Source organism: Hyperolius riggenbachi, chromosome 12 (genome assembly GCF_040937935.1).
Source record: "Hyperolius riggenbachi isolate aHypRig1 chromosome 12, aHypRig1.pri, whole genome shotgun sequence".
Taxonomy (NCBI): Eukaryota; Metazoa; Chordata; class Amphibia; order Anura; family Hyperoliidae; genus Hyperolius; species Hyperolius riggenbachi.
Window position 1 is genome coordinate 198,695,075 of NC_090657.1, and position 18,097 is coordinate 198,713,171.

Sequence of the window (18,097 nt, forward strand, 5' to 3'; positions counted from 1 at the left end):
ATCATACATGATTCCTAACATTTTTTACAAATAAATAAACTGCAAAGTGGTGTGTGCATAATTATTCGGCCCCCTTTGATCTGAGTGCAGTCAGTTGCCTATAGACATTGCCTGATGAGTGCTAATCACTAAATAGAGTGCACCTGTGTGTAATCTAACATCAGTACAAATACAGCTGCTCTGTAAGGGCCTCAGAGATTGTCTAAGAGAATATTGGGAGCAACAACACTGTGAAGTCCAAAGAACACACAAGACAGGTCCAAGACAGGTCAGGGATCAAGTTATTGAGAAATTTGAAGCAGGCTTAGGCTACAAAAAGATTTCCAAAGCCTTAAACATCCCAAGGAGCACTGTTCAAGCGATTATTCAGAAATGGAAGGAGTATGGCACAGCTGTAAACCTACCAAGACAAGGCCATCCACCTAAACTCACAGGCCGAACAAGTAGAGCGCTGATCAGAAATGCAGTCAAGAGGCCCATGGTGACTCTGGACGAGCTACAGAGATCTACAGCTCAGGTGGGAGACTCTGTCCATAGGACAACTATTAGTCATGCACTGTACAAAGTTGGCCTTTATGGAAGAATGGCAAGAAGAAAGGCATTGTTAACAGAAAGCATAAGAATTCCCGTTTGCAGTTTGCCACAAGCCATGTGGGGGACACAGCAACCATGTGGAAGAAGGTGCTCTGGTCAGATGAGACCAAAATGGAACTTTTTGGCCAAAATGCCAAACGCTATGTGTGGCAGAAAACAAACACTGCATATCAGTCTGAACACACCATCCCCACTGTCAAATATGGTGGTGGCAGCATCATGCTTGGGGGTGCATTTCTTCAGCAGGGACAGGGAAGCTAGTCAGAGTTGATGGGAAGATGGATGGAGCCAAATACAGGGCAAACTTGGAAGAAAACCTCTTGGAGACTGCAAAAGACTTGAGACTGGGGCGGAGGTTCGCCTTCCAGCAGGACAATGACCCTAAACATAAAGCCAGGGCAACAATGGAATGGTTTAAAACAAAACATATGTATGTATGTGTTAGAATGGCCCAGTCAAAGTCCAGATCTAAATCCAATCAAGAATCTGTGGCAAGATCTGAAAACTGCTGTTCACAAACGCTGTCCATCTAATCTGAATGAGCTGGAGCTGTTTTGCAAAGAAGAATGGGCAAGGATTTCAGTCTCTAGATGTGCAAAGCTGGTAGAGACATAGCCTAAAAGACTGGCAGCTGTAATTGCAGCAAAAGGTGGTTCTACAAAGTATTGACTCAGGGGGCTGAATAATTACGCACACCCCACTTTGCAGTTATTGATTTGTAAAAAATGTTTGGAATGATGTATGATTTTCAACCCACTTCTCACGTGTACACCACTTTGTATTGCTCTTTCACGTGGAATTCCAATAAAATTGATGCAGGTTTGTGGCAGTAATGTGACAAAATGTGGAAAACGTCAAGGGGGCCGAATACTGTTGCAAGCCACTGTGTATATATATATATATATATATATATATATATATATATATATATATATATATATATGGTCATTTCAAATTCATATTTGTGGTTGAAAAATTTGTCAGTTTGAGACTGTTCAATAACGGTAATGACCTGCTATTTAGACTTAGATTTTGGCCCTTTATGTGGTGCAACTCAGTTCTAGAAGAATTAGTTTATCATTATAATCAAAGATTTATTAAAGTCTGCCTGGCAGTCCTGCCGATCTTATTGGCTGCAGTAGTGTCTGAATAACACCAGAAACAAGCAAGCAACTAACAATAGATCTGACAATATTTTCAGAAGCACCTGATCTGCTGTCTGCCCTAGTATACATTGTTTGGTCCAGGTGATTGAACATATTGCTGTATTCATATGCTTGTTCATGCATGTTACAATACTCATTATACTGTATGTGTACTGGATGTCACCCTTTGCAGTGTTTTAATTGATTTTAATACAAGGCTAAGTCCCTAATAAACGTTGTATTCACTGTTTGGACATCGTGGTCTGTTGATATTTATAGATTTGTACATGGGTGGCTTTCTCTTATACTTTGTAAATACAGTTAGGGAGGTGAAGGCCTGAGACAAAGCAGTTCAGCATTTTGCTACATTTGAGGGGGACAGGGATAGGTAACATAACATGTTTAAGTTCTTTTAATCTACAGGACACTGACCTTTTCTAATGTGCTGAGATCCATAGGATTAAATATATATTCTGAGTAATCAGGATGTTGCTCCAGTGACACGGGCTTCTGGAATGGTTCTGTCTGTAAAGAAAAGCTGAGGTTTAAAGTGGAAGTATTAATCATTCTTTGTGCATAAGGGTTCCCTGCCTCTCTGGTATATAAATTACACAAGGAATAAAATGAATCAGCATCATGCAAGCAACCATGCAAATTCAAGACGAGGAAAGTCTGGCACTATTGAGCGATTTATTGATTCTCCAGTAAAGTGCTTGTGCAAACAATGCATATCGCATTGATGGTGAAAGTATAGGAAACAGTACATATTGTTCCGCTGTGACTGGGAATGGAAGTGTGGCAGTGGGTGCTCGGGGTGAACAGCCTGACGATCGTTTCACAAAAAGCATTGCTTCTTCAGAGGCCAAATGTAGGCAATAATCCTGCCTTTCACTCGCAGGATACATTGGAGCCAAGAGCCTCAAGTGAGGGCTAGCAATGACTACACATATGCTTGCTGGTGGCAAATGGAGGGACGGGTAAGAATGTTTTATCCTAGTGGAGTGCTGTCTTACTGCTGCTCCATTGTTTATAGCATAAACAGGAATGCCATTAGGCAACCACTGATTGAAAGTCCTCTTCTGGACTTGGTTCACACCACAATCGAAAAACACCAACATTGTCTTCTGACACTCACATTGAGATGCCTCCTCCCACCCAGTATATTATGGTAAAAATGCATGCTCTAAGCCCTGAGTGAAGCAAGCTCTCTGGGAAACAATCCAAAGAGATCTACTGGCTGCCATAGCAAACTTACCCCTGGTTGTTTCATCTTCTGTAGTGCAAATTTAAGCAGGTAGGAGAGCTGTTCTATAGTCAGCATGGTCATTGCTTTACTCTGCGTCTCTATACATTCTGCCACAGTGATTTTCTGGAGAAAGAAGGTGCAAGACATCCAGTATCAATAACCTATCTGTTAATGGTAAAACAATGTCCTAATATTTCAGGTGAGTGACACTAGGATAGTGACCAGAGACTCAAAACACTATTCTGAGTGATCGCTACACAGACACCTCAGCCAACCAGGAGGTCTAAACTAGAAAGCTCAATGAAAAGGTACGTTGAGTTTTTTCTTTTACTCTAATGCTGGGAATACACGTTAAGTTTTTACTTTAGATAGATGGGTTCGATAGATAAATTCCAACCTGTTGGATCTGGTCGATTCTACTTTCGTTTCGATTCTCCTCATTCAAGTGAATGTAACTGATAAGAAAAGATAAGGAATCGAGAGGGGAATCGAGCAGTGAATCGAGAGTAGAATCGATCGAAAGCGAAAACGACGGCAAAAACGAACGCAAAAACGCATCGTGTATCCCCAGCATAAGACTTCTAGTGTTCTCTTGGTGGCATTAGGAATAGGTACAACCAAAACACTATTCCAGTAAAACTGGACAAAAAAACTTGGCTGTATTGACAAAGTCCTGCCTGTTAATAAACCCATGAGAGGACATCAACAACTGCAATAACTGTCCTCTTACAGGTTTTTGCAAGGCAAGAAAATGTAGAGAACCAAGTAAGAAGTGTCCAAAATTAGTTTAGTGCAGGACTGGGACTGCACTGCCTCATGGGAAAAGATATGTTGTATAAATATCTACTCCAAGACCTACTAACACCCCCTTCCCCCCTGAAAAAAAAGAAAAGAAAAATAGAGCAGGGCTAGTGCTGCCTAGTTCATCACTGTTCCAGCAATCTCACCAGTCAGTCCCCACAACTATTTTCCATAGTGCAGTGAAGTGTGCGGTCTCTTCCCATTTCCAAGTACTCATTACTGCTGTTAGTCTTACTGCTGTTAGTCAGCAGTAGTCTTATCTTTCATAGACTAATGGTGGCAATACATCTAGCAATTTTGTCAGCTGATCGACCAAGAAACAAATCTCTCTCTGATCGAATCTGAATAGAGAGAAATCTCTTGGCTGCCATAAACCGCAGGCCAATTCCAAATCAATTTCAGCATGAAATCTTTCGGGAATCGGCCTCCAGCCCCTGTCCCCATAATGTTTTATGTCAACCTTACAATCCCCCCGTGCCCATGCGGTTATACTTTACCTGCTGCGCTGAGTGACCTTATTATACTTCCGCATTTGCTCCCCCACAGCATTGGCAGCAATATAGCACATGGGGCATGTGTGTGATATTACATACGCACCCCACGTGCTATATGCCAGTAGTCATGTGGGGCCTTGAATTTAGAAGTAGGGCACAGACATTCAACACAGACGGCAGACAGGTCACTTATAACTGCACGGGCAACAGGGGTAGGAGGTGGGACAGTGGGTGGCGGTTTCAGCTGCATTCATCATTTGCGATTATCACACACCCTAAAGGTCAGTGGACGATTTACAGTAAGTGGGCTTTTAAACAGCAGCTTCAGTTCATAGATTAAAAATAGATTAAATTAAAAATACCCCTGAAGAAGTTGTCAATTAAGTCAACAACTACATCCTGTTGTGGTGCATCTCTGGCATATCAAGTGTGTCTGGTGGAGAAAGTGTTCTTCTGCCAAAAAGTAAAGGTTTACCTACTCTGTAAATATTATCAGTTCAAATCTGTTCCCTTAGTAGATTTGTAATGGAAAACTGTCATCCTGTTCACAGTACTCTAGTTAAATAAAGAGAAAAAGAGAAAAAAAAAGTCTTCACATTGAATGATCATGCTCATTGACAAAGAACTCCAGGCTCAGGGGAATCCTAGCATTTTGAAATGCAAACTCTGTGCATCAAGTGAACCTTTACAAATAATTGTGATAACGCTAACCACAGTGTTTCCACAGTAATTTTTTTCCCATATTTTGTTTTTAGTTTTGCCTGCAAGGAAGCTGCAGCAGGCTGGTAAAAGAGAATATACAGTGGAGGAAATAATTATTTGACCCCTCACTGATTTTGTAAGTTTGTCCAATGACAAAGAAATGAAAAGTCTCAGAACAGTATCATTTCAATGGTAGGTTTATTTTAACAGTGGCAGACAGCACATCAAAAGGAAAATCGAAAAAATAACCTTAAATAAAAGATAACAACTGATTTGCATTTCATTGAGTGAAATAAGTTTTTGAACCCCTACCAACCATTAAGAGTTCTGGCTCCCACAGAGTGGTTAGACACTTCTACTCAATTAGTCACCATCATTAAGGACACCTTTCTTAACTAGTCACCTGTATAAAAGACACCTGTCCACAGAATCAATCAATCAAGCAGACTCCAAACTCTCCAACATGGGAAAGACCAAAGAGCTGTCCAAGGATGTCAGAGACAAAATTGTAGACCTGCACAAGGCTGGAATGGGCTACAAAACCATTAGCAAGAAGCTGGGAGAGAAGGTGACAACTGTTGGTGCGATTGTTCGAAAATGGAAGGAGCACAAAATGACCAATCAACCTCGCTCTGGGGCTCCACGCAAGATCTCACCTCGTGGGGTCTCAATGGTTCTGAGAGAGGTGAAAAAGAATCCTAGAACTACACGGGAGGAGTTAGTGAATGACTTCAAATTAGCAGGGACCACAGTCACCAAGAAAACCATTGGAAACACATTACACCGCAATGGATTAAAATCCTGCAGGGCTCGTAAGGTCCCCCTGCTCAAGAAGGCACATGTGCAGGCCCGTCTGAAGTTTGCCAATGAAAACCTGAATGATTCTGTGAGTGACTGGGAGAAGGTGCTGTGGTCTGATGAGACCAAAATAGAGCTCTTTGGCATTAACTCAACTCGCTGTGTTTGGAGGAGGAAAAATGCTGCCTATGACCCCCAAAACATCGTCCACACCGTCAAGCATGGGGGTGGAAACATTTTGCTTTGGGGGTGTTTTTCTGCTAAGGGCAGAGGAAAACCTAATCGCATTAACGGGAAAATGGACGGAGCCATGTATCGTGAAATCCTGAATGACAACCTCCTTCCCTCTGCCAGGAAACTGAAAATGGGTCGTGGATGGGTGTTCCAGCACGACAATGACCCAAAACATACAGCAAAGGCAACAAAGGAGTGGCTCAAGAAGAAGCACATTAAGGTCATGGAGTGGCCTAGTCAGTCTCCGGACCTTAATCCAATAGAAAACCTATGGAGGGAGCTAAAGCTCAGAGTTGCACAGAGACAGCCTCGAAATCTTAGTGATTTAGAGATGATCTGCAAAGAGGAGTGGACCAACATTCAAAATGTGTGCAAACTTGGTCATCAATTACAAGAAACGTTTGACCTCTGTGCTTGCAAACAAGGGTTTTTCCACTAAGTATTAAGTCATTTATTGTTAGAGGGTTCAAAAACTTATTTCACTCAATGAAATGCAAATCAGTTGCTATCTTTTATTTAAAGAGACTCTGTAACAACAAAAACCTCCCCTGGGGGTTACTCACCTCGGGTGGGGGAAGCCTCCGGATCCTAATGAGGCTTCCCACGCCGTCCTCTGTCCCACGGGGGTCTCGCCGCAGCCCTCCGAACAGCCGGCGACTGTGCCGACTGTCAGTTCAATATTTACCTTTGCTGGCCCCAGCGGGGGCGCTGTGGCGACTTTCGGCACGGAAATAGACGGAAATACCCGATCTCCGTCGGGTCCGCTCTACTGCGCAGGCGCCGGAAACTTGCGCCTGCGCAGTAGAGCAGACCCGACGGCGATCGGGTATTTTCGCCTACTTCGGCGCCGAGAGGCATCAGAGCGCCTGCGCAGGAGTCAGGAAGGTAAATATTGCGTCACCACTGTACGGAGGGCTACAGCGGGACCCCCGAGGGACGCAGGACGGCGTGGGAAGCCCCATTAGGATCCTGAGGCTTCCCCCACCCAAGGTGAGTACCCCCCAGGGGCCGTTTTGTCGTTACAGTTCCTCTTTAAAGAGAACCCGAGGTGTGTTTAAAGAATGTTATCTGCATACAGAGGCTGGATCTGCCTATACAGCCCAGCCTCTGTTGCTATCCCAAACCCCACTAAGGTCCCCCTGCACTCTGCAATCCCTCATAAATCACAGCCGTGCTGTGAGGCTGTGTTTACATCTGTAGTGTCAGTCTCAGCTGCTCCCCCGCCTCCTGCATAGCTCCGGTCCCTGCCCCCGTCCCTTCCCTCCAATCAGCAGGGAGGGAAGGGATGCAGGCGGGGACTGGAGTTCTGCAGGAGGCGGGGAGAGCAGCAGACTGACACTATAGAGATAAACACAGCCAGCTCTGACAAGCTGTTTGTCAGCAGCTTGGCTGTGATTTATGAGGGATCGCAGAGTGCAGGGGGACCTTAGGGAGGTTTGAGATAGCAACAGAGGCTGGGCTGTATAGGCAGATCCAGCCTCTGTATGCAGATAATATTCTTCAAACCCACCTCGGGTTCTCTTTAAGGTTATTTTTTCGATTTTCCTTTTGATGTGCTATCTGCCACTGTTAAAATAAACCTACCATTGAAATGATACTGTTCTGAGACTTTTCATTTCTTTGTCATTGGACAAACTTACAAAATCAGTGAGGGGTCAAATAATTATTTCCTCCACTGTGTGTGTATATATATATATATATATATATATATATATATATATATATATATATATAGGAGATAAATATTGGAGGTTAAATGCTTCCCAATAGATGCATAATAAAAAAAATAAATTAAAAATAAACACCTAAACTGGACCACTCAAGTTTATACAGGACCTGGACTATTGTACCTTTGGCCTGGTGTGTATTTAGTCTTCAGTCTCATTTTTAAACTAATTTTCTGGAGCAAGGGTGTCGGGTATAATGCCTTCATTTACTGCCAGAGCTGCGTACATATATAGGAGTCGCCGGTAAGTAGGGCGCAGGGAGAGCTGAATGACATCTCTCCCTGCTGCTTCAAAACTTCCTGGCGGCATTAAATACTATTCCTCCTCCAAGCTGTAGCAACTCTGAGGGAGATGTAATTCGGGGTACGCCAACCGACAGAGCCCCAAATGACAGTTACACACCCCGCGCAGCATTACACTACTGCTATAGTTACATAGTTTGGCTGAAAAAAGACATCCATCCATTAAGTCCGACCAGACTGTGGGGCGCCTGGTTTTGGTGCACATTGGTGCTTCGTCAGGGTTCCCCTCTACAGCTGTGTTACAAGCCTGTAGCTCTATCAGAGAAACGCCTTAAAAATAAAATATTTCATTTTGAATGTGTCCTTTTCATCCTTTTCAGAACTTTGAAGTATGATCAAGTGGTGTCATCTACCACAGTGCACCTGAAGTGAGAAGTGGAGGCTACCATATTAATTACCTTTTAAATAATACCAGTTGCCTGGCTGTCCTGCTGATCCCTTTGGCTGCAGTAGTATCTGGCTCACATACCTAAAACAAGCATGTGGCTATTCCAGACAAACTTCAGTGGAACATATGATCTGAATGCTTATTCATGGTCTATGGCTAAAAGAATTAGAAGCACATGATCAGCAGAATAGCAAGGGAACTGGTGTTTAAAAGAAAATAAATGTGACTGCCACCATATCCCTCGTCCAGATGTCCATTAAAGGGCATCTGAAGTGAGAAGACTGTGGAGGCTGGGCATATTTATTTCCCTTTACACAATACCACATGCCTGGCAGTTCTGCTGGCCTATCTGGGTGCAGTAGTGTCTGAATCACACCAGAAACAAGCATGCTGCTAATCTTGTCAGATCTGGCAATAATGTCAGAAACACCTGATCTGCTGCATGCTTGTTCAGAGACAGAGGATCAGAAGGACAGCCAAGCAACTGCAACTTATTAAAAGGAAATACATTTGGCAGCCACCCTGTCAATCCCGTGTCAGGCTCCCTTTAAATATCAAGCAATATAAAAGGTTGTCCAGCCATGATAAGTGCATTCATTAAATTAGCTAATATGTGATGTAGTCTCAAGTCACAGATCTTCCCGTATCGCTCTACCCAGTGCCATGTAAGGGCTGACATATTGAAGCAGGTAGAGGCATAGCTATTCTTACCAGCCCATTGTGGCTCACAAACAGCTTGCTCTGTTGCAGAGAGCTTTGGCATCACTGAAGAGATACCCACAGAGAATGTCAGCTACAATATCACAATTGCTTAGTGCTATACCGGGATTTATGATGAAAAAGATAATCGCAGTACCTTTGTTCTGTGGGCTACAATGCTGCCAGGACTTATTTATACATTGGCACTAATAGAACAGAGAGAGTCAAAGTACAGCTGGACAAATAACCATTAAAAGTGGAAGATAAATTTTAAGCTTTAGACACTTGTCCTAGACAAACTTCCTGTATTGATAACTGAAAAGAGAGGTCCCTACTTTGAGGTCACCCTTAAAGAATGTTAAATGAGTAAAAATTGTGCTTTATTTTAAATATGATTTGCACAATCCCCTCTTAAAACACACCCTCAGTGTAAAATGTTTAACTTGCGACACTTGATTGCAGCTAAATTTATAGGGAGCCATGGCTAACAATCTCAGCAAGATTTTGCTGGTGTTTTTTCTAAAAAGGAGGAACGAAAACTATATGAGATTAGACTTCTGCACTGTAAAAAGTTACAATGGCCTGCAACACAACACATGGTTACATCAGCCTGGTACTCAAAGGCAACTGTAGATGGATGCAAACAGCAAAAGACTACAGAAAAACTTATTAAAGATCCCTTTTGTGAATGTATCACTCAGCTTGTATATAAAGGACAGGGAAGCAAGATGCCTCCTGTGGTGCCTTTTATTTGGGGGGAAAACAACTGTACTAAGCCAGGAAATAAACAAACAAACTAGCTGACCTGTCTTCCACTGGCAAAGGTAATGCCTACCTTTGCCAGTGGAAGACAGGTCAGCTAGTTGGGAAAGAATATACAGTACATACAGTATGCCTAGTGGCGGTGTTTGTATTCAGGAGATTGAATTAAAAACCTCAATTTTCCTGAACATTGCACTTCAGCACCCGTAGAGGTGGACACGGTCACGGGAAGTTCACTTACTTGCGGTTCACGCCACGCTTCATGCGACTCCAATACTTCATCCTTCCAAACCAGAAGGAGGAAGCTTCAGAGTCACCTGAAGCATGGTGTGAACTGCAAGTGAACTCCCCGTGACCATGTCCCCTTATTCAGATGCTGACGTGCAGTGCGCAGGAAAATTTGGGTATTCTAATTCAATGTCCCAAATTTGTACACCAACACTACTTATGATCACTGGCGTTGCCTACTCCAGGCATAGATAAATCCAGGAGCCTTTTTGTCCAGTTCAGGAGCCAGTAGTATTTTTTTTTCTTCAACTTGTAAAGTAGATAGTTCCAAGAGATCCAACTCAAATTCTTAAGGAGCTCAGCCAGGCTCCCGACTTCCTGGGATTTGACATCCTGTCTGGTAACAGCCATTAGATGGTTGTTACCATATCTACGAGTCCCGAGCCTGGTGTTCAAAGTGAGTATGTATTGAGTGGTTCAAGCTGCAGGCCTCACCTCACACTCAGGACAAAACCAGTCGCCCTCTGGCTCAGCCGTCAGTTTCAGACACTTAGCATGATAAACTCTGGGGCAGAGCTCACAGCATAGCACTTGGCCTTCGCGGTGACAAACCCAGCAGTAGAAGTCATTGCGCCCGTCCTGCGGTACAACATCAACAGGGTCTGTGGTGAGTGGCTGCTTCATATAGTAAAACGGACCATGTCTTAGTTCTGACTGGAATGTAGGCAAGAGAGACAGGATTGGGTTCAAAACACATGTGCATGGACAAAAGAACGCAACAAAACTTCAATGTACACTAAGCAATGCAAAATAAAAATACCATCACAGCATGCAGCAGTGTATGATGTACATTGCCTGGCTATCTTAACAATGGCGCAAAGCCATGTTCTGCAATCTAAAAACAAGGAACACCAAGAGCCCCAATAGTGTAATATGTACTGGTAAATGGTTACTAGATAGAGTAAATATTAATACTCACAAACCAGGGTTACCATTAGGCAACCACTGTAAAGGCAGGTGGGGAGATCTTCCTGACCCCACTCAGGAATAAGAAGTCGCTCTCTGTAGATGAGAAAAAGGGGTTCAACCCTCCACCCAGGGTGGACTCAATATTATGCAGGAGAACAGAGGCGCCAAAAGGATAAAAGGAAGCTAGATGAGCTTAAAAACCAAATTCTTGGTAAATAGAGGAGGTAGTGGTGGACTTACCTCCTCCAAGTAGACACACAACGACTGTAGTAAACACAGTCAATATATTTTATTTATGAACTCCAAATATGCAACGCGCTTCGCAGGTTTGATCCCGCTTCACCAGGCAACAACAACGGAGCAACAGCACATGTGGTCAGCAGAAGAGCCAGGCACCTCTGTGTGGAGTTCATAAATAAAATATATTGACTGTGTTTACTACAGTCGTTGTGTGTCTACTTGGAGGAGGTAAGTCCACCACTACCACCTCTATTTACCAAGAATTTGGTTTTTAAGCTCATTTAGCTTCCTTTTATCCTTTTGGCGCCTCTGTTCTCCTGCATAATGTTCTGCAATCTGTTCATTCTGAGTAGAAAAACTACTGTATGGGAAATATATATTTGTGCATGTTAAAGGGGTAATCCAAACAAAATATATGTGTTGTGTGGGGCTGCTAAAGAACCTAAACACCAATCACCGTCTCATATTTCATATTTCAGTTGGTGGTGAGATGTTTGTGCATAAAGTGAACGAACTCGTGTCATTCCTGACTTGATGGCCACTAAAGGTAAAAGGTTGCAAACCAGTCTTTCCATAGTGCTCATCTTAAAGTGGACCTGAACTCTTGCACAGGATTGAAGGAAAACAGAGATAAATGCACCCTGTATGTATTTAGAGAGTTTAGCTAGTCTATTTCCTCCTCATTTGTGACTAAACACAACTGTAATTTGATCTCTCAGCTGTGTCAGCTGGCTGCATCGGCAGAGCACGTAATTTGTAAACAAAGGATGTTAACCCCATTTCTGCTTCCATGAAGCAGAAAGTAGACACACTGCAGATTTATTGCAGGATTTGTATCAGCTATAACAAATAAATGTTTTTCTTTTAAGGTTATTATGCTGTTGCTTATATTTTACAGTAGAGAAGAAGTTCTGAGTTCAGATCAGCTTGAAGAAAATAGGGCTACAGAGAGCCTTTTCTGCATCTGTACACCCTGGTACTGGACTACTTACAATCACCCCTGTCTCAAGCCCACCCCCCATCAAGATGAAAGGAGCAGGCTGCAAATGGCAGTGTGTGTGGTCAAAAAGCACAGCTGATCTGTGCTGCAGCTGGTGCGGTGCAGGGACAGAGGGAGGAGGCCGCAATACCCACAAATACCCACACCCTCCACCAGGCTACTCTAACTTTCACGGGAGGCACTGATAAAGCCTCGGATCTCTGCCCCTAACCACATATCTACGGCTGCCAAACTGGAGCCGTGTGGTGAGTGACATCACCCTCTGGCTCTGCTGAGAGAGGAAACATTGATGAAGGAATAGGAGCCAACACAACCACATAAGGCGCCTGTAGGCACGCGCCTATAGTGCCTTATGGTAAATCCGTCCCTGATGAAATGTATATAATAAAAATATGGTGCCTGAACTAGGGGTTTCAAGGATGACATCTAAAGAAACTAAAGATTATGGTCAACTAATCCAATATTGTTAACACAAATCAAACGAATGTAAGTTGTTTGAAGGTTTAACTTTATAACTTTGTGGATGGAACATATTTTAGCCAGACAATGTACAATCACAGCATTTCCAAATACAGTATTACAATACAAAAAAATAAATAATATTAAAATAATAATTATACTAATACAGCTGAAGAAATAAAATAAGCACAAGAAAAAACAAAATATATGAAGTGTGCTGCAACAAAAAATAAATAAAATAGCAGACTTGAAACAGCCATAAATACACATTCCTCTTTTCAGTGGGGTCACAGTATACGTCATCATTACACATTATAATAGGCTGCCCTGATGCAGACAGCCCATACTTTTTGTTCCACAGCACAGCCTTCTCAGAAAAGCATTGCATACATAGGATAGTGACTTGTAAAAACATTCACAGTACTATAAACAAGCTGAACTTTGTTTTGCAGGAGTAAAGCCATGTGTATATAGTTCAGCTGCCTTCAGGAATACAAATACTGCCAGTTTCAAGACACAGAATATTAGATAATTATATGGGCAGTGCTAGTACACTTGCAGCAAACGTGATATTATTTTTATATGCAACAGTGGATTCTTTAGGAATAAATTACAGAAATAAGTTTATAGGAGTCAACCTCCACATTTTTACATCATGTAGAAGTTTGAAAGTTGAGTTAGCTTTCTTATAGAATCAGTCCTGTCAGAAACCTCTCTTGGTGCACATAAATAGAGCATGACACATAGCACCTTAAAGGGGAACTGAAGAGAGGTATATAGAGGCTGCCATGTTTATTTCCTTTTAAACAATACCAGTTGCCTGGCAGCCCTGCTGATCCTCTGCCTCTAATACTATTAGCCATAGCCCCTGAACAAGCATGCAGCAGATCAGGTGTTTCAGACTTTAAAGTCATATCTGACAAGACTAGCTGCATGCTTGTTTCTGGTGTTATTCAGATACTACTGCAGAGAAATAGACAAGCAGGGCTGCCAGGCAACTGCTATTGATAAAAAGGAAATAAATATGGCAGCCTCCGTATAACTCTTACTTCAGTTCCCCTTTAAAAACAAGTTTTATCAAGCAAGTCAGAAATGGTGTCAGTAGACTATGCAGTGTTAGCCAAGCCGCATGTCACTTAAAAATAACGGATTCCCAAAGGGCCGAGCGTATCTTGAGGAGATTTCAGGAGAAATCTGATCAATACAAAGAAGACAAGGTGGTAATATTGATCACTGATTGAACATTGATGGGCAGTAACTGATAGCTTCCTGGATTGGGCAATTATAAAATCCTACATAGCTATAGTGTGTTCCCAGGCACTTCCTGATCTTCAGTGTCCAGGGTGGCAGCCCTCCTGGCCACTACAAAATCCTTACTACCCATCCTGCCATTCTTTGCCGATTGTTCCACTGCCATATCACCTCTCCTGAGCCTTACCTATCCTCGCAAACCACTCTCACCTTTCCTGTCCTTTACATCTATCTTTCCAGGCCACATCATGTCACCTTTCCTGACTCTCACTTAACACCTCACTCTCTTAATCTATCTTTCCTTCCCCATGTCACTTATGACCCTCACCTACCCACAATTCTCCTAACCCTCACCTAACTCTCATCTCATTCCAACCAACATCACCACTACCATTTTTTCCATTAGTGGTCACGCACAATCATTTCTGATCGTTCATACAAAGAATCCTTTGTAAATGATCATTCAGCTAATTGTATCGTTAGTGGCCACAATAAGGTTATTGCTGCTCAGGAGAAAGACTGCTCATTCAGAACAGCACATAGCTCGTTTCCAAACAGTAACTTCTAGTGCCAGGAGGCAATGGGAACTTATAGCCATCACCAAGTCTTCTGACTGCAAATGGACTGGTCACTATTACTCTGTGATTTTCACATAACAGGCATTTGGTTTTACTGTTGATTCAAACATAAATCGGCACAGTTCCGGTCTGGTCCTGTCAGTTTTCTATCAGTTCTACCTGACTGCACCACAAATGTTGAAACACAGCCATAGAAAAATATACAAAACCTAAAAGTCCACCTGCAAAAATATCCAGATGAGGATTCCCTCCATATGGAAACACAGACAATGACACAACTTCAAAATATTAGTTTAGCGCAAACTATTCAAAATTGAAACAATTTTTTTCCCCTGTAACTGGGCATTAAACCAGCTGCAAGAACGTAGCCTAGGCATGACTTAAAAACCTTTCTGAACCCCAACAGACAAATAATTAGGGAAATTAAATTAACAATTTCTATACAAGGATGAAAACACCACTCAGGCCTTTTCTCTTGGGTAATATGTAATGCATAGAGTATCTCCGGGATTAAAATCTCCTTTGGTTTTAAACAGGACCCAATAAATACTACCCATGCCCCAGGTCTCCAATGAAGACTCCATGAAGAATCATTGGAATCTGCATTCATGTACAATAACAATTGTAAATTATACCTTTAAATATTTTCATTTTAATATCCTTTAGCTGCACACATTTTTATCACTATTTTTAGCCAGCCGGCTGACTCATTAGATTTAATTTGGAGATAAGCAGTGATTGCATTACAGAGTCAACTTTAAAGCCCACCTATACTTAAAAATGAAAATCAGACAGCAAAGCTTGTGCTTTGAGTAGAGCACTGCCATGGCTGTCTATCCTCCCGGTACACTTAGTTTCTGTAATGTAGCGTTATGTGGTCTACTTTCCTCCCTGGTACCTGGTATTCTGCCAGAAGCTAAGCCAGTATAGCCAGTAGTACTCTCGAGCTATAAAACAATATACAAAAGTCTAGCAGAAGCTGCATATTATAATCAATACAGAAGTGCAAAGGGTAAAGAGAAAAAACCCTCTGAACGTTCATTTAAACTTATTCCATAATGCACAGTATTTCTTAAAAAGAGCAAAAGTGTGGCTGTCAGCAGTATTTCAAAGCATATTATAAGCAAGGGAAAAAATGGTATTCAAAAATTATAATGGCTGATAAAACTAGGGGGAATATTTTTAATTTAGCTCATCCCGGAGTTCTCCTTTAAAGTAGCCCTGTTGGCGAGTCAGTACAAGCCTCTTACTGTATAGCACAGGAGGGTTAGGAGTCTGGAAGAGTGATACTGTACTCCAGTGGCAGCATGAAAATGTCGAAAAAACTATTAAAGAATGAGCAAAATGTGTAACAAATGCAGATTCACAGGCACAGTGAGCGGACACTTTAATGCACATACCAGTTACTTCCTTTCATCTTTGAGTGCATATTATAATGGGTCAAATATAATTTCAGCAGGGACTATTCAGAGTCACAACTGTAATGGTGTGAAGGGTCAACGTTAACTTGAGTACGGACTATTCAGAGTAAGAACTAGCAGGGTATAAGGGGTCAAAGCTTTTTACAGCAGGGTTTATTAGAAGTAAGAACTGTCAGGGTATAGGGGTGAAAGATATTTCCAGCAGGGACTATTCAGAGTCACAACTGTCAGGGTGGAAGCTACTTCCAGCAGGGGCTATTGAGAGACTAAACTGTCAGGGTATAAGGGGTCAAAGCTGATTCCAGAAGGGACTATTTAGAGTCATAAATGTCAGGGTGTAAGGGGTGAAAGTTATTTCCAGCAGGGACTATTCAGAGTCAGACCTGTCATGGTATAAGTGGTCAAAGCTGATTCCAGCAGGGACTAATGAAAATTGGAACTGTCAGGGTACAAGAGATGAAAGCCATTTCTAGCTCAGATTTAGAACAGTCAGAGTATGAGTGGTGAAAGCTTACTTTGCTAAGGTGAAGGGGGTGAGGTAATCCCTCATGTAGAAGTCACTCTACAGTGTTTTATAAACTAATGTCAGGGGGGAAAATACTTTGAAAGAATTAGCTTGGAAATGAACAGATGCCATCTTTACAAGTACAGTAGTAAATATTAGCTGCTCCGGGAAGAATTACATTGCAGTAAAATGTATAGTGAAGCAGCACAATCAGGTTCCTGCCCATACCTGGTCTTTATTATTTATCATTCCCGGTTTCTTCTTTTTCTTGCTGGGGCTGGCAGATACATCCTCAGGGGAGTGGCCATTGGAAGAGTGCTGTGGACTTGGAAGCTTCCTTTTCTGTCCTGGCCGCTCTGTAGAGCTGGAGTCTAAAGAATAATGTCAACGTAAATACCAGGGCAAACAGCAGTCGATGTAACTTTAAACTTCTTTCCATGAAATGTTAAATCTCTCTGTAAGCACATTAATTAGGTGTATAATTGCAACATTTACCTTATATCTTTGAGAAATGCAGGCCTAGGGCCCACTGCCGGCACTTTACCACTGCAACAGTGGAACGCTATGCAACAGTGGAACACTTGCAGCGTTGCGCTCGCTGACCCATCGCAAAGTGCTGCATGCAGAATTGAGTGATCACATTCAGTGGCTGCAGAGTCGAATCGCAATTACTATGAAAATTGTGGTCAAAGGTCAAAATAGTGGGACTTATGCGTTTCGGAAATCGCTAGCGTTTTGTGATTTCTTATAAGCACTCCCAGTGGGTCTCGGACTTTAGGTCTGACTTGCTAACTGAAAATATGGGAGTCATCTTATGGACAAGTCAGACCTAAATTACTGACACCCTTTAGCTAAAGAATGTAATGGCCACGCTCCCTTAGACGGAGGGGCTGAGGGCCCCCCTGCTTGTCAAAGTAGAGTGAGAACGATACTGGCCACACTGCTTGTCAAAGTAGAGTGGAACAGATACTGGCCACATTACTTGTCAAAGTATTTACAGTATATTTTCTGTGCTGCCCATAATTGTTCATACCCCTGACAAATTTTGACTTAGTTACTTTTATTCAACTAGCAAGTAATTTTTTGACGGGAAATGAGGTAAGTGTCTCCCAAAATATAATAAGACGATGTACAAAAGGCATTATTGTGGAAAAAAAACATTTCTCAGTTTTTATTTACATTTGAGCAAAAAGTGTCCAGTCCAAAATTATTCATACCTTTCACAAACTGTCACAGTCTGTGGGAAAATCCAAAGTTCTATACCATTCCAAATAGTCCAAGCTGTTCCAAAGCATCCTAATTACCCTGGTTAATTGGGAACAGCTGTTTTAATCAACTCAACAGGTGAAAAACAGCAGCTCTCTGCAGTTGGTTTGTGGACAGTCATGGCTAAGACAAAGGAGCTCAGTGAGGACCTGCGGCTGCGCATTGTGGCTGCTCACAAGTCAGGAAAGGGCTACAAGGCCACTTCTAAATGTTTTTAAGTTCCAGTGGCTTCAGTGCAAATAATTATTAAAAAATACAAGATGTTCCGCACTGTGAAAAATCTCAGAG

General features: G+C 42.2%; 1 protein-coding gene across 12 annotated transcripts in view; it reads right to left on the reverse strand.

Moving 5' to 3' along the window:
• Positions 1–18,097, reverse strand: part of ZMYND8 (zinc finger MYND-type containing 8) — a 212,898-nt gene that overhangs the window by 59,523 nt on the left and 135,278 nt on the right. For all 12 annotated transcript variants that reach the window (XR_011025253.1, XM_068263094.1, XM_068263092.1 and 9 more), the window contains 4 exons: positions 16,772–16,914; positions 10,616–10,834; positions 2,995–3,108; positions 2,172–2,264 (listed from right to left, as the gene is read on the reverse strand). Coding sequence is in view for 11 of the 12 variants with exons in the window: in XM_068263094.1 (XP_068119195.1) it covers positions 2,172–2,264; positions 2,995–3,108; positions 10,616–10,834; positions 16,772–16,914 (569 nt within the window). In the remaining variant the exon portion in view is untranslated. The remainder of the gene's footprint in view (positions 1–2,171; positions 2,265–2,994; positions 3,109–10,615; positions 10,835–16,771; positions 16,915–18,097) is intronic.